The 15578-nt window shown below is 38.1% G+C and overlaps 1 protein-coding gene across 1 annotated transcript in view; it reads right to left on the reverse strand.

The window, feature by feature from the left end:
* The window catches only part of LOC134844967 (mucin-3B-like), a 121807-nt gene that overhangs the window by 62495 nt on the left and 43734 nt on the right, over positions 1 to 15578 (reverse strand). The window contains exons 32-45 of the mRNA XM_063861795.1: positions 15287 to 15451; positions 14791 to 14986; positions 14245 to 14480; positions 13630 to 13839; positions 13185 to 13385; positions 12766 to 12847; positions 10094 to 10302; positions 6861 to 7010; positions 6229 to 6511; positions 5414 to 5947; positions 4516 to 4581; positions 1839 to 3967; positions 1599 to 1754; positions 810 to 954 (exon numbers count right to left, since the gene is read on the reverse strand). Of these exons, the coding sequence (XP_063717865.1) occupies positions 810 to 954; positions 1599 to 1754; positions 1839 to 3967; positions 4516 to 4581; positions 5414 to 5947; positions 6229 to 6511; positions 6861 to 7010; positions 10094 to 10302; positions 12766 to 12847; positions 13185 to 13385; positions 13630 to 13839; positions 14245 to 14480; positions 14791 to 14986; positions 15287 to 15451 (4762 nt within the window). The remainder of the gene's footprint in view (positions 1 to 809; positions 955 to 1598; positions 1755 to 1838; positions 3968 to 4515; positions 4582 to 5413; positions 5948 to 6228; positions 6512 to 6860; positions 7011 to 10093; positions 10303 to 12765; positions 12848 to 13184; positions 13386 to 13629; positions 13840 to 14244; positions 14481 to 14790; positions 14987 to 15286; positions 15452 to 15578) is intronic.

Below are 15578 nucleotides of genomic sequence, written 5' to 3' on the forward strand. Positions count from 1 at the left end.
TGTTTTCCACGCAAACCAGGTACCACAAATAATGATCGGACTAGGTTGAGTGATATATCATTTTAAAGTCCTTTCAACCGTGATTCAAACGACATTAAAAAAATTTCAAAAAAATTTCTCAGTATCGAGAAAAACTGGTTTAAAATTTTTGATTTTTATTTCAATTTCGAGCAAATAAAGCGAGCAAGCAGGCTTATAACAGCTTTTTTTATGCTTAATTTAGCCCGGGAAACTTAGATTCAAGCAAGTAAATTAAGTTTTTGGATTATTTTAGCGCCATTTTAGAATCAAAAACTTCAAAAAAAAATCAAACCTTTTCTGCAAAAAAAAATTTCTGCAAAAAATGTTTTTTAATTTATTTTTTGTTTTTCTAGTCATTTTTCTAAAGAAAAACTCGTATCCAATTTGCCTCTATTACTATGACTGTCGAATATGCCTAAATTGTAGTTTTACGTCAGATCCTTTTATCACACCACGCAGAAAAAACTACACTATTTAAAAAAAAAATTGTAGTTTTTTTAAAGTCTATGATCGGGACATTTTGTGCCACTTGCTAATCGGCTATTCTCATTGTTTATTATTGAATTGAAATTCGCTTATCTTTCAAAAAGATTTATCATTACATTTTGCGGCTTTTTCCAATTTTATCAGCGTTTTTTTTTTTTTTCAGTTTAAAAATTATAGTGTGGTCTTTTCGATTTATTAAAATTGTAGCTCAGTCTTTCTTATTTATTTGTAGCGTAGTCTTTCCTATTCATCAAGATTATTAATAATCTAGGAGCGATTCTAAAATTTTAATTATCTCATACTGTAGCATCCGACAAGAGACAGATCGACAATTCCCTCTTCACATCCCTTGACGCCCACTGTGATTGATTTGACGACTATGGCAGCACCCTCGTCTGAGAAGAAAATGGAACCTCCTTCGATGGATTCAGCATCAAACCACTGAGGCTGAAACGAAAATTTAATCGACTAGAAAACCATGTCACAAATAGCGTTATAATCACTTATAGTCTCTTGGTGATCCAGAAACGAGTCAAATAACATCGCGAAGTCTTATGAATGCAACTGAGATTCAACGAATTTAAGTATAGTAATAAAGGTATTAATTGTGAGCAGTTTTTTTAGCCGGGCTTCTGGTTTTGATATCGGTGGACGATTTTCGTCAATGAATTGTTGTTTAAAGCAAATTTCAAAACTTTTGTAATAATATCTGTGCGACCTCAATATGCGTGAACTTTATTGAAAATGCGGATCTTTTTAACTGTTCTCCCCCTATTGCAAAGGGGGGGGGGGTTGGTTATTAAAGAGGTTCATTCACATCAAAATCCACATAGAGTTGGCCATTTATAATGTTCTTTTTAGGAGATTAATATTAACTGGTACCATTATAGGGAGGGGGCTGCAGTTTAAGAAATCTGAAAATCCTCAATTATTTTGAAAGTGAATTTCATCTCGTGGCGCTCGTTTATGTGCTGGAAATATGTAGAGCTTAGTTTTGGCACAAAATATTAGCAGTTTATAGTCAACTTTTTTCGAAACAATATTGGGGAAAACTCGGCATGAGTAAAATCGTATTTATTTGTTATGCTTACTGATGATCCAGGCACACTTGAGAAAAAGGACTCTGTCTGCGATGACTGTGAAAGCGAGAACGTGTCACCGTTATCATCTGTGAAAGAGATCGACAGTTCGGTGCTCGCAGACACTCCTGCGAGATTGATCTGTATTTCCATGACTTCACTTGCCTCCTAAAACATCATTAAAGATCATGTATTTTGTATGCCCTTATGTGGTCCACATAAAACTACCCATCTAATTAGAAAACAGCTAACCTCGTATGCATATGTCTCATATGAAATAGTCCCTTTGGTTTCAGCGCAGTTAAAGCCAACATCGGGAGATGTGATTGTGGTTCCGAAAAGAACAGAAGGCTCTTGCGCTCCAGTTGTTGCTGATGACTCATAAGGTTGGCCCGCTCTAGTCACTCCTGATGGTCCTGAAGGTACGCCCGCTCCAGTAGTTGCCGATGGTCCTGAAGGTCCGCCCACTCCAGTCGTTCCTGATGGACCAGAAGGTCCGCCCGCTCCAGTAGTCGCCGATGGTCCTGAAGGTCCGCCCACTCCAGTCGTTCCTGAAGGTCCGCCCACTCCAGTCGTTCCTGATGGTCCTGAAGGTCCGCCCACTCCAGTCGTTCCTGAAGGTCCGCCCACTCCAGTCGTTCCTGATGGTCCTGAAGGTCCGCCCACTCCAGTCGTTCCTGATGGTCCAGAAGGTCCGCCCGTTCCGGTAGTCGCCGATGGACCTGAAGTTTCGCCTATCCCAGTTGTTGCTGATGGACCAGATGTTGCTCCAGCTTCTGTAGATCCGGATGGACCAGATGTTGCGCCAGCCTCAGTAGATCCGGATGGACCAGATGTTGCACCAGCCTCAGTAGATCTGGATGGACCAGATGTTGCACCAGCCTCAGTAGATCCCGATGGACCAGATGTTGCACCAGCCTCAGTAGATCTGGATGGACCAGATGTTGCACCAGCCTCAGTAGATCCGGATGGACCAGATGTTGCACCAGCCTCAATAGATCCGGTTGGGCCAGATGTTGCACCAGCCTCAGTAGATCCCGATGGGCCAGATGTTGCGCCAGCCTCAGTAGATCCCGATGGGCCAGATGTTGCACCAGCCTCAGTAGATCCGGATGGACCAGATGTTGCACCAGCCTCCGTAGATCCAGATGGACCAGATGTTGCACTAGCCTCAGTAGATCCGGATGGACCAGATGTTGCGCCCGCCACGGTAGATCCGGATGGACCAGATGTTGCACCAGCCTCAGTAGAACCGGATGGGCCAGATGTTGCACCAGCCTCAGTAGATCCGGATGGACCAGATGTTGCACCAGCCTCAGTAGATCCGGATGGACCAGATGTTGCACCAGCCTCAGTAGATCCGGATGGACCAGATGTTGCACCAGCCTCAGTAGATCCGGATGGACCAGATGTTGCACCAGCCTCAGTAGATCCGGATGGACCAGATGTTGCACCCGCCTCAGTAGATCCCGATGGGCCAGATGTTGCGCCCGACACGGTAGATCCGGATGGGCCAGTTGTTGCACCAGCTTCAGTAGATTTGGATGGGCCAGATGTTGCACCAGCCTCAGTAGATCCGGATGGGCCAGATGTTGCGCCCGCCACGGTAGATCCGGATGGGCCAGATGTTGCACCAGCCTCAGTAGATCCGGATGGACCAGATGTTGCACCAGCCTCAGTAGATCCGGATGAACCAAATGTTGCACCAGCCCCTGTAGTTTCGGATGTACCGCCAGCCCCTGTAGTTCCAGATGGGCCGCCAGCCCCTGTGGTTTCGGATGGACCACCAGCGCCCGTAGTTCCGGATGGAATGCCAGTCCCAGTAGTTACAGATGGACCAGCAGCTCCAGTAGTTCCAGCTGGAGCGCCAGCCGCAGTAGTTACAGATGGACTGCCAGTCCCTGTAGTTCCAGATGGACCGCCAGCCCCTGTAGTTCCAGATGGACCGCCAGCCCCTGTAGTTCCAGATGGACCGCCAGCCCCTGTAGTTTGAGATGGACCGCCAGCCCCTGTAGTTCCAGATGGACCGCCAGCCCCTGTAGTTCCAGATGGACCGCCAGCCCCTGTAGTTCCAGATGGACCGCCAGCCCCTGTAGTTCCAGATGGACCGCCAGCCTCTGTAGTTCCAGATGGACCGCCAGCCCCTGTAGTTCCAGATGGACCGCCAGCCCCTGTAGTTCCAGATGGACTGCCAGCCCCTGTAGTTCCAGATGGACCGCCAGTCCCTGTAGTTCCAGATGGACCGCCAGCCCCTGTAGTTCCAGATGGACCAGCAGGCTCACTCACTCCGCCGGAGGGCGTCGACGTGGTTGATGTTCTAGTGGGTGGTGGTAGTGTGCTCATTTCGTCTTGATCACATGGCGTGATTGTCGTTGTTTCCGCTGAAGCATTGCTCTTTTTTATTGTCCGAATAACTACCTTGTTGAAAATGAATCAGCAGCAACATCAACAAAAACCTTATTAGTAACACTATTGAAATAGTTTGAGTCATATGAAATCATGTGTTAGATTCTTCAATGATTATGGAACACCAAAATTTACAATATCAATCTCAAAAAAAACTTTCAGAGTGAAAACTAATGAAAATAAATTACTAAGGTGCTCCGGAGAACAATGTTCGATATTCAGATGAAGGTTAGAGCACCAACCATGCATGATTAATTTGCTTTCCTCGAAGCAATAATTGCTTATGCAAAAGAGTGCATATGGTTAATTTGCTGGCCTTGAAGCAATGATTGCTCAAGCAAAAATTTGAAATTTTGTCTCGATTTTTTTTTTCAAAAACTTTTTTGTATCGGCATCTTTTTTAAAATAAACGTATCCTAGGGTTAAGGTTTTCACGTGATTTTTTGGGTTGTTATTCAGTTAATACAAACACATTTTGATTAACCATCCTCAATTGCTCAATTGATCGTGAGTTAAATATTACCTGCTGTCGTCGGTGTAACCTCTCCAGTAGTAGATGCTGCAGTCGTGGACTCAGCCGTCGTGTATTCTAAATCCAAAGCAGTTTTTTTCTCACAGAGAATAGTCGGAATATAATTTTGCGAAGTCAATGTTCCGACTCTTTGAAAATTGGGGAAGAACTTGGTATTAGTGTGTGTTTTATTTTTTTGTTTTCCACGCAAAATGAGGCACCACAAATATTCATCGGAATGGGGCGAGTGATGAGCCATATTAAAACCATTTCAGTCGTGATTCAAACAACATAAGAAAATATTTCAAAAACTTGTCCCAATATTGAGAAAAACAGATGTAAATCATTTGACATTTAGTCTGAATTCGAGCGAATAATGTGATAGCTAGCAGGCTTATTTCAATAGCATAACAGCTTACAAATGCTTTATTTATATCCGTGAAAATTTAGTTTAACTCGATTAAAATTAGCTTTTGAGTTTTTAACCGCTTTTTGGAATCAAAACTTCAAAAATTCAAATAAACCACATAAGTATGATAAAGTTTTCGAATTTGTTGCGAGTCATTTTTGAACAAAATTTGTTGTCCAATTTATTTATTTTACTATAAATGTCGAATATGCCTTAGCTCTAGTTTTTTGTTTTTCTTCTATTACATCATGCAGAAAACACTTCGCTCGTTTGAAAAAACTTTTTTGTATTTCTTAAGACTATGGTCGGAGCATTCTGTGCTTCTTGCACCATAACCAACTATCCTTTTCTCTACTTTGCCATCATTAGAACAAATTTGAAAAATATGAACATCATTTCAAGCAAGAATGACATTTAATAACGCAATCAGTTCAAGAAAAAAATGTAAAAAAAAAACAAGTAATTATATTTAAAAAAGTTTTTATTAAGTGAAAATCTTACGGCAAGCTGGATCGCCACTATTCACTGAGCAGTACTCGCAGCCATAGAAGTCAACAGTAATTCCACTGTCAACCTGATTTGGCTCGGAACACGCTGGGTTAGACATATCGATCACAATTGCAATTTTGAACGCAGGCAGTCCGTCACTATCTGCACCCAAGATTCCGACAAGATCCACAAACGCTGTGTCAGATGCATCGCGGAAATCGACTGCATATTTCTTTCCATTTGACGACGATGATGTCAACAAAGCAAAGCTTGAGATATCGACAGTCCTTTGAGATCCATCCTCAGCAACTTCGGAGAAGTCTGGGCCCGATTCCTCTTGAAGGCTGAACAAGATTTGTACTTCACCCATGGAGCAAGACGCAGCGAAGTCAGTTTTAGTGAGAGCAAGAGTCGATACGACTGGCAAGAGAGTTTCGTCCGAAGTAAGCTGGGCAATTAGCACAACTTTTTCAACTTCAGATGACACTGATCCGAGATTTAGCTCGTTAGTGTCTTCGTCGGACGGCGAACTGACAAACGATGGACCTAACGCACCAAAAAATCACTTTTTCCGTAAATGTTCAATCGTTTTCCTCGCATATCAGTTCAAGAGTAAAAAATTTCAAATTAAAATATAACTTACGTGAGACCTTGTTCTAATCAGATAATTTTTTCAAAATGAACACCACTGCAAAAATATTTTGATTTAAATTTGAGGCCCATCAAAATTTCTTTCAATAATCTGTCTGTACATGCGCTGAACTTCAGTTCTTAATCGAGTCCCCAGTTATAAGCTATTAGACCTCAATGATTCAAATGTTACGCACTGGCCTGGACCACCGAGATGGTTTCTGGTTCCAGTAACATTGGCAGTTCCGAGGAGTCGCACTCCTTCAACTTGGGATGGAAACATCCTTCAATAGCCAGTTGGGACAGTTCCAGAGTCTTGTTCGATCCCGTCTTGTCCTCAAAGAGAACAAATATAGTGTCGATGTTCTTGTCTACGACTAGGAAGTCAAATTTCAGGGAGTCTTCCTGTCCAGGAACTGTTGAAGTGGGTGCATCTGAGAAACTGAGATCGGGTTCCATCTCCGAAGTCTCGAAGTAGTTCTAAGCAAACAAGTTATCAAGTATCAGACAGAAACATACCAAATGAAAAAATCTGCAAATATTCAAGACAACTGGAGCAAATTTAAGTGCTAGTCCTGAGTGTTAATAAAAAATGTGGTACATAATATTTTTACATCAGCTAAATTTGGTTGAGAAGAAGACACCATTCCATGAATTCAATTACTACTTGAAAGTAGTTTCAAATAGTTAAAAGTAGTTCAAATAGTTTAAAAAGTAAGGTATCGGCATACTAGCTGTCGCTCAACTCTTTGCGATAAACAGCGTATTTGCATTTTCTTATGAGCCCTCATACATTACATGGTCTCAACTTAGTGAAATTTAAACTCACAGTGGGTAGTTTGTCGTCATTGGGGCCAACCGGGATGACTTCTCGTGGCTCGCTTGCACTCAGCTCAAACCTATTTCCCTCTTCGTCTTCGAACACCAGTCGCAGACTCAATTCGTTATCGTTCGTCAACTCAATGCTGGTGATATCCACCTGGAAAAAATATCCCTTTTGTGAAGTTATAGGAAAACTAAGCTTTCTCGCTTATTCAGAAATTATTGCACTCTGGATTGTTTAAAAATTATTAAGACCTCTACTTGCTTTTGATTCATTCACAAAACAAGCACTGCCTTACAGGGGTAGATCTAGGATTTTCGCGAGGGGGGGTTGGATTTTCAAAAAATTTTAAAAAAATTTTGACGACTTTTTTTTCAGGTCGACCAAATTGATTTTTCCGTTTTTGGGCACCTTTTGGAAAACTTTGACAAAAAATTGCGTGCTCCCCCTCAGAAATAGTATATATTGGCGCCTAAGGCGCCTTTAGAAAAATTTTAATGTCGATCGGCCAAAAATGGATTTCTTAAAAATTACTAAAGGAGAGGACCTTTTGGGTCGAATCCCTGAGAAGGGAGGGGCGTCCGCTCCCTCTTAAATCCACTTCTGCTGCCTTATCTACTTTTGACAGCAGAAAAAGTCTTAAAATTGTACCATGGGCATTTAACTTCAGTTTTTAAAGTTTATTTTGATTGGCAAGAATATTCAATAATCAAGAAAGCTACTCTCGTAATTGTTTCGACCATTGAAAATACGGACGAATTTTGTTTTCAGGTGTTTGTTTTTGCCGCACAAAATCAGGTGCCACAAAAAATCATGGTAAAAGGTTGAATGATACGTCATTTTTAAGCCCTTTTAGTCACGATTTGAACAATTTAAAAAATAGTAAAAACATTTTCTAAATACGCGTTTGAAGCTTTCGATATCTAGTCTAATTTTGAGCAAATGAGATGAGCGAGCAAGCTCATTACGTTATTCAATCGAAAGCTTTAATCAAAAAATTTGTCCCATCGACGAAAAGTACCGGTTTGAAGTTTTTAGTTCATTTTCGACCAAGTAAAGCAAGCGATCAGGCTGATTATAAAAAATTAAGCCATAGAAATTTAATTTGACTCCAGTAAAAAAAAATTAAGCGACATTTTTGGAATAAAATACTTCAAAAGACAAAGCACTTTCTGCAAAAAAAGTTGAAAAAAAACTTCAGAACTTTTTATTTTTTTAGGTTTTAAAATTTAGGTTTTCGTCAGGTTCTTTCGTCACATCACGCACAAGAAAGAACACTATATAGAAAAAAAAACATTTTCGTACACAGAGGCTAAGCGGAACTTCGCACCACTTGCAATACAAGACAAACGTGAGAAATATTTTAAAAAAATTAAGAAAAAAAAATTTACACATAGATGGTCTACGAAAAATTGAATTTGCGTGTCTCGATAAAATTTTGTTTTAGGCAAATAAGCCAAACATTTGATCATTGGATTACGAAAAAAAATTCACGAAGAGAAAATAAAGCCAACAATTGCACAAAAAAATTAAAAAAAAATTTTGAAGTCCTAAGCCCCTCTTGAAGTTACAATGAGACTCACTAGCATTTGCAAAAAAAATGAGTTTGGTTACTGCACAAGAAAAACTACTGATGTGGCAACGCAACGGAACAAACTTAAAAAGAGGAAACAGAGCCAAGAATTATAAGGCAGACACAAGTTGCGGAAAAACAACTAGTTTTTCAAAAAAATGTTTAAACTCTTATGTCTCCGTGAAAATACAATGAATAACACTTGCATTTGCAACTTCAAGGAAATTTGCGCAGCACAACGAAAAATACTGCGATACAACAAGCTTAGTCATCGCTTGCGATACTTAAGAGTTACATCAAAATGGCGCTACAAAACTAGAAAATATGACCTAAAATGAGGAAAAACCTATAAGAAAACAAAACAAAAAAACAAAAGTTTTAGAAGAGAATAAAAGAAAGTTTACCATCAAACATTTTTTTAAAGTTTTTAAAAAAAAAATTTTTGTGGGATTGATTTTGAGCTTTCAAAAATTGTGAGCCGAAGATTTATCAATTTAAAAATTAAAAACTGAAACTTGTAGGAAACAAAACATGAAATAGGAAAAACGACAAAATTAAAGCCGACAGCCATTAAGCTAAAAAGGAAGCCAAAACGACGTCACTGCCCACATAATGTCCACGAGTAGTTTATATGTAGTGAGTGCAAGGTGATATACCCAATTCGGAAACTAAACCGACACAGTGTAAGTCGACAGCCATAAAGCAGAAAGCCGTAACAAAAAGCTTGTGGAAATGTGATACTGTCGAGAAAAGCTAGATCTACCAATATTTTCATATCATTGTATCAAATTGTCTGGAATAAAAATCGTTTTCTTATGAAATTCCAAATAAGACAATCAAACGTTAAATTTGCATCGAAATAAACTTAAGTAGCGTTAACGAGCCGACATTTATAATAATTCCGTGCTCATTTATCAATTTAATTTCTAAAAAAAAAACAAATTGAAAAACACAGTTTTATTTGAAAGTTTTTTAAATAAAACAAAAAAATTAGTTACCGTCAAAAATTTGTAACTCAATTACTTTATGTGTTTTAGTAAGTTGAATCTTTAAAAAGAGTCCGCGCATCGGGAACAAAACCAAATGAGCTAACAGACGGACGGATCGAAAGAAAAGCCTTTGTAGTCTCAAGCATTCTACGCCAGATGCGCTAGATAGCTGATTGATCTTGAATTTATTAGAAAGAAAGTTGAAATACGCGTAACCTATTGAGGACCGAAATCTTGTGAACCAAATTGTTTACAGGAAAACAAATATAGTACCTGGTTGCCACACCCTTGCTTGGTTAACAGGGCTAAATTTACAAAGGGCGTTTCAGCACTCCCGTGGGATCATAACATTGATTAAAAGTTTTCAATTTGTAAAAAAATCGCAGAAATTCATAGTCGATTCAAATTACGGCCAATTCCTCGAAGTGAACATTAACATTGATGAAAATTTTGCTGGTTTTGGTCTTAAAATTGCTGGTTTAAATCCAATTGAATACTCATCACAAAATTTTTAAGTCGCGGCCAACAAGAAAATCAGAAAATCTTCAGCACTGGAATCAAACAGATAATAATCCAGTACAAAACTTTGATGCTCTGGATCATTTATATCTAATACCGTACATTTAACGACAGATACTTTTAAGTTTCAATATTATGAATCTTTGTGGCGTACTGACCTCTCCGTCCAGGTATATAGCCACCACACCCTTCGATTCGGGGGACTCGATTTTATACTCTTTGTCAGTATCGTCGGGAGAACTGCTCGCTTTCTTCGTCACTTGGAACCTCGTGTCTGACAGCTTCTTCTGGAAGAACTCGGTTTTCTCTTCGTCCACTGGCACGCTCCTCTCCTCGCCGTGCTCACAGACGAACGGAGTGGTCGTTGCTGAAAATAAAAGAGGTCTAAAAGCTAAATTAATTGAAATAACACTGGCGTGAGCGGAGAAAACAACAATGCAAAAAATTCAAAAGAAAAGACGAACAAAAAATCGTCCTAATCTTGCATATCGGGGAAAAAATTCAAGAAAACTGGTGAAATTTCTTGCAAATAAGAAAACTGCAGCATTACAAGAATACATCAAACGGGTTTTGACGCATAAGTGAAAAGTGCTTAAATAATCAGGAAAACTCATACTGTAGTGCCTAAGCCTACAAAAATAAGAAGACAAATAATCGGGAGATAATTATTTTTTTCAAGCCAAAAAAATCAGTCTGCAAAATTCAGTCTCAATCAAATTTTCAGAAGACAATTATGAGTTTGAATAAAAAAGTCTATGCACCGATCTGATAACCACTTCTGATCTCGGACGTAAAAATATAAACCGCTAAAAACACCAAGACTGCTTGTATCAAGGCGAAGTCTTGATTGTTTCGACTGACTTCCAATGTCTTTAAAATAGTTTTTGAAAACATCTATTAAATAATGTATGAAAAAATTTTAAAAAAAAATTAGAAAAAGTTGATTTTTGTTTTCATTTATTTTTCGAAAACCACTTTCCCATAAAATATGTAAAGTACAAAACGATATATTTCGCAAGTAGAAAAATTTTGAATAGAACAAATAGCATGCCTCAATTCACTTTGGAATAATTTCTATAGCGAAATAAATCTTGGCTTACGCGTTAACAGCCGGAGATATATCGCCAGTTAATTATCTCAAATTTGCCAAACTGGCAATCATCAAACCCCCATAGCGTTATAAAAGATCACAGGCAAAAATATAATGTTTTAAATTTGAGCAAAATTTCCGAATGATATGAAAAAATTGCTGGTTAAAAAGTCGAAATTTGTCTGGAGAAAAAACACCCCCTGCTCAAATAGCCCCTCACTTTCTTCGATTATCTGAAAAACAAAACTACTCATAGCAGTGCAAAATCTAAACATTACGACTGATTTTTCAAGCCTTGGAAGAACTGTTTACTTCCAAAACGCATAAAATTTAAAAAAAAAAACAGAAATTTCAAAATTGTTTTTTTTAAGAGTTTTTTTTGAAAATAATCATATCGAAAGTGATATATCGTGTATAGGAAAGCAATAATTGAGCCAAATAAAATGCCTCAACTACATTTGTTGCGATTTTTAAGATGGATTAACCCTATCTTTACGCGTAGTTAGCACGAACTACATCGCGCTTAATTGGCGAAATTGGCAATCTTTAAACCCAATAAATTTACAAAAAAAACACAGGCGTACAATCTTCCTAAAAGTGAATTCAAAACAAAAAACCTTTTAATTGATAGAAAAAATTTGTAAAATTCCAGCACAGCAACCGCCTATCCTTGTTAGCTTTTTGTAATTGATAGTTAAAAAAAATAAACGCAGAGGCAAAACTAAACTTCGCTGAAGCCGATATTTTGAAAATCAACCGTAGCGTACTCCCCACATACCGTCCATAATTACTTTATATGATGTGAATGCATGCCTCAATTCAATTCGGAACCTTTTTAAAGACAGATTCAATCTCGCTTTACGTTTTATAAACATAAATTATGTCGCGCGTTAATTATCCCCAATTGGCAACCTTCAAACCACCATCACTTTTCTAAAAACGATCACAGGTAAAATATCTTTTTAAATTTGAGCTCAAGAAAACAATTCGTTAGAGATGAAATAGATAAAATTCCGTCAAAAACTGCTGGTCAAAAAGTCAAAAATATCTCGAGAAAAAAAAACACCCGTAGCACAAATACTCCGTCACTTTCTCGAATGTCGGAACAAAAAGACTGCTCGTGTCAGTGCAAAACTCTGATTGTTCCAACTGTAATTTAAAGATTATGTAGAAGCATTTGTCTTAAAAACGGATGAGTTTTTTTATAAATCAAATTTCATTTTGAGATTTTTTTGAAAATTATCTTCCCCTACCCTAAAGTACGAAGTGATATATTTCTTATATAGCTAAGCATTTATTAGACCAAATAAAATGCCTCAGTTCAAATTGGAAGGATTTTTCAGATAGATTAAATCTCCGTTTACGCGTTATAAGCACGAAATATATCGTGCGTTAATTATCTCAAATTGGTAAAAATGACTATCTCTAAACCTCCATAATTTTACGAAAAATGATTACACGTGAAACAACTCTTAAAATTTGAGTTCAATTTGAGAACAACTATACTTTTTGGATGATAAAAAAATCTTCTTAAAAAGCCTAGTAAAAATTCGAAGCTTGTCTGGAGAAATAAAACCATCCGAGCACAAATTTTCCTTCATTTTTTTCTTCGAAAGTCGGAACAACAAAAATTTTTCCTAATTTTCCTAATCAAAATTAATCTGAACGTGAAGCAGTTTTTTGCATATTTAAAATCAAATTCGGAAGCAGGAGTAAAAAAGTAGCATTGTTGCGACTAACTTTCAGTACTTGTCTCGACTCCTGTAGTAGTCTCTTCTTCAGATTCTGTGGTGGAAACTTCTTCGCTTACAGTGGTTGAAGGCTAAAAAATTTCATCGAAAAGGTGAGGTAACCTCGAATGAAAATAATACCAAAAAAGTTTAACTTAAAGATGAAATTTTCCGAATTGTGCGTGTAGCTTCGGTAGATCCTTTCAATTAAGAACATACAACTTCGATTGATGAGCGAAACTTGAATTTCTTTGGAAGCCAAGAATTGAAAAATTCGATTTTAAGTCAAACTAAAATGAGCACAAAAATATATTTTAACAAAATATCTAGCTTAAGCTCAATTGCTTAAAGACAAAAGGCAGTCTTCTCTGCTTTCTGTAACACTTCAATAGAAATAAATGTTCCGTCATGTTGAAAACAATTAGTGACCTGCGATGCGCATGCGTGAACTTTGACATCAAACAACTGAGTGTCTGGCAGCTTGGTGCAGACTTCAGTGACGTTTTCGGTGACAGATCCGGTCACTGCTGGGGTCACGAATGTCAAGCCAGACACTTCAACGATGACCTTTGTGGCTTCTTTTGATTCTTCTTCGCTCGCAAGGATGAAGCCAGAGCTCAGAGTGAACACCTAAGAGAAAAATTAACCGCTCGACGTGAAGAAGTTTTTTGATAGTATTATAGTTTCTTTCTATTTATGAGCAACAAAAAATCTTGGGAGCTTTATAAAAATGCCTCAAACATTTGACGTTTAAGAAAGAAAAAAGATCTACTAAACAATATTGATACATTAATTAGTCGACCACCTTTAATCGAGGTATGTGCTGCTGGTTTGGATTTTACTCTACAAATTGCTATTCTTCCCCGTAACTTACAGTAGCCGTGCTCCTCTGGTCCTTCCTGTCTGTTTCAAACTGTTCCTCGTTCTCCTCGAATCCAGGGTCGTCCAGTCCCAATTCGGACACGTCGTTTCCAATGTAGTACCAGAAGGTCTCATTCTCCACCAGCAACACTCGGAACTCCACTGGACTGCCATCCACGAGAGGAGTCAATGTCACCACACTCACTTCGTCAACGGCCGAACCCTGCAGCATAACTTCATGCAAATATATATGCATTTAAATGATGTTTTTTTTTCAATTTTCTTCTTTTTGGTTTTATATTTTTCGGATGTTGTTTTGTTCTGAAATTTTAGAAAAAGATCGGAAATTTAAAAAATATATATTTATACATGTAATAATCCGAAAGATAAGCTGAATATAGACTTGATAACTGCTTCCCAAGTAAACATAGTTGATCAATTTTTCAATCTAACTTCTTGTCCAAATAAATGTTTTTATAAAAAAACAGAAATAGGTATTCAGAAACTTTCAAAAAAAATGTCCGTGAAAGAAAAATTTGTCGCAAATAAAGACTTTGTATTACTATCAATTTGCTGAGAAAAAATTTCAAATCAAACTTTCTAAAACCTATTAATTCAGAAAAAGTACCTCAGGCAAGTTGATCACAATCTCAATGTCTTTGAAGTTCTCGGCGTCCACATTGAAAGCGTCGTCCTCTTCGTCCATCAATTTGCCACAGTCCACGACTGACTCATCCTCGGGAACCTCGGCTTCTTCCATTCCCTCTTCGCACACTTTGATTGTAGTGGTCGTCTCCTGTGCCTCGGAAGCAGTGGTAGTCACAATTTCAGTGGTCGAAGTCACAGACGCAGTTGTAGTTTCATCTGTTTTAAATAAAAGAAATTAGTTTCATTTTTAACTTCTGAGCGAGGAACAAAAAATTGTCTATTGATTTATTTTAAAAGATTAGGGTTTGGTTTTTTAGATTGACAATATATTTTCAATTTTCTGCAAATTTGAAACAATTTAACAGAAATGTTAAAATAGCACTTAGATTATTGCAAAAAAACCAGACCAGTATTTTGTGTTTTTATGATTTTTTCACAAAAAATGGATTTCAGTCCTGATTTGTAGCAACTCATTTGATTTCAATCATTTTTCTTCAATACCAAATGAGAAAGCGGAAATACTGACTGAAGCATCCGGTGATGTTGAGTTGGGCAGTAGGGTTGGATGAGCACTGCTTGTCGAAGAAGAGGATCACTTGGACAGTGTCTTGGAACAGAGTGAGACCCCTCTTCCCAATGGAGATGTAGAGATCGTCCGAAGTGGCCGATGATCTGAGTTCCTTCACCATCGCACCAGCAGTCTCTAGAGTCTCAATGTCGGTCTAAAAATCAACGGATCGGCTGACAAAAAAGAGAAAAAGTATTTGTTCTTGTCTAAAATCTAACCAAAATAATGGTGAATTGCAGCGTTCAAAAAGCAAAAACTTGAAGCAAAAACTTTTGTTGTTAGTTAGGAATTGAAAGCACTAGACCCCAAAATACTGATTGAAGCAGATTCCATTTGTCCATTTATGCTTCATTATTTTGTGCAATTTTTCGCAACAGTGCTATTTTAGCGATGCTACGAGCTAAAAAAAAAGCAATACAAAATTTTATTGATTTCGAAAAAAACGGCCACCTACGTTTTCCAAAATTCCGCTGTATACATTGTCGGCTGACAGATCCTGCGGCACAAAGAAGAGCTCGCCCTCTGAGTTCTTGAAGAGGGCTGTGACCTTTGCGCCTTCCATGGGTTGGGTCGAGTCAATGGAGGGAATGACAACATCGATCTGCTCAATTTCGATTGGCTGAAATTTAACAAAGGAGTAAGAAGTCTTCGACAGTTCAGAAATACTACCTTGATGACTCCAAAAGCCTCATTGTGGATCAATTGTAATCAACTGCTGTCAATTCACTATTAACTAAATTATGATA

Source organism: Symsagittifera roscoffensis, chromosome 4 (assembly GCF_963678635.1).
Source record: "Symsagittifera roscoffensis chromosome 4, txSymRosc1.1, whole genome shotgun sequence".
Classification (NCBI taxonomy): domain Eukaryota; kingdom Metazoa; phylum Xenacoelomorpha; order Acoela; family Convolutidae; genus Symsagittifera; species Symsagittifera roscoffensis.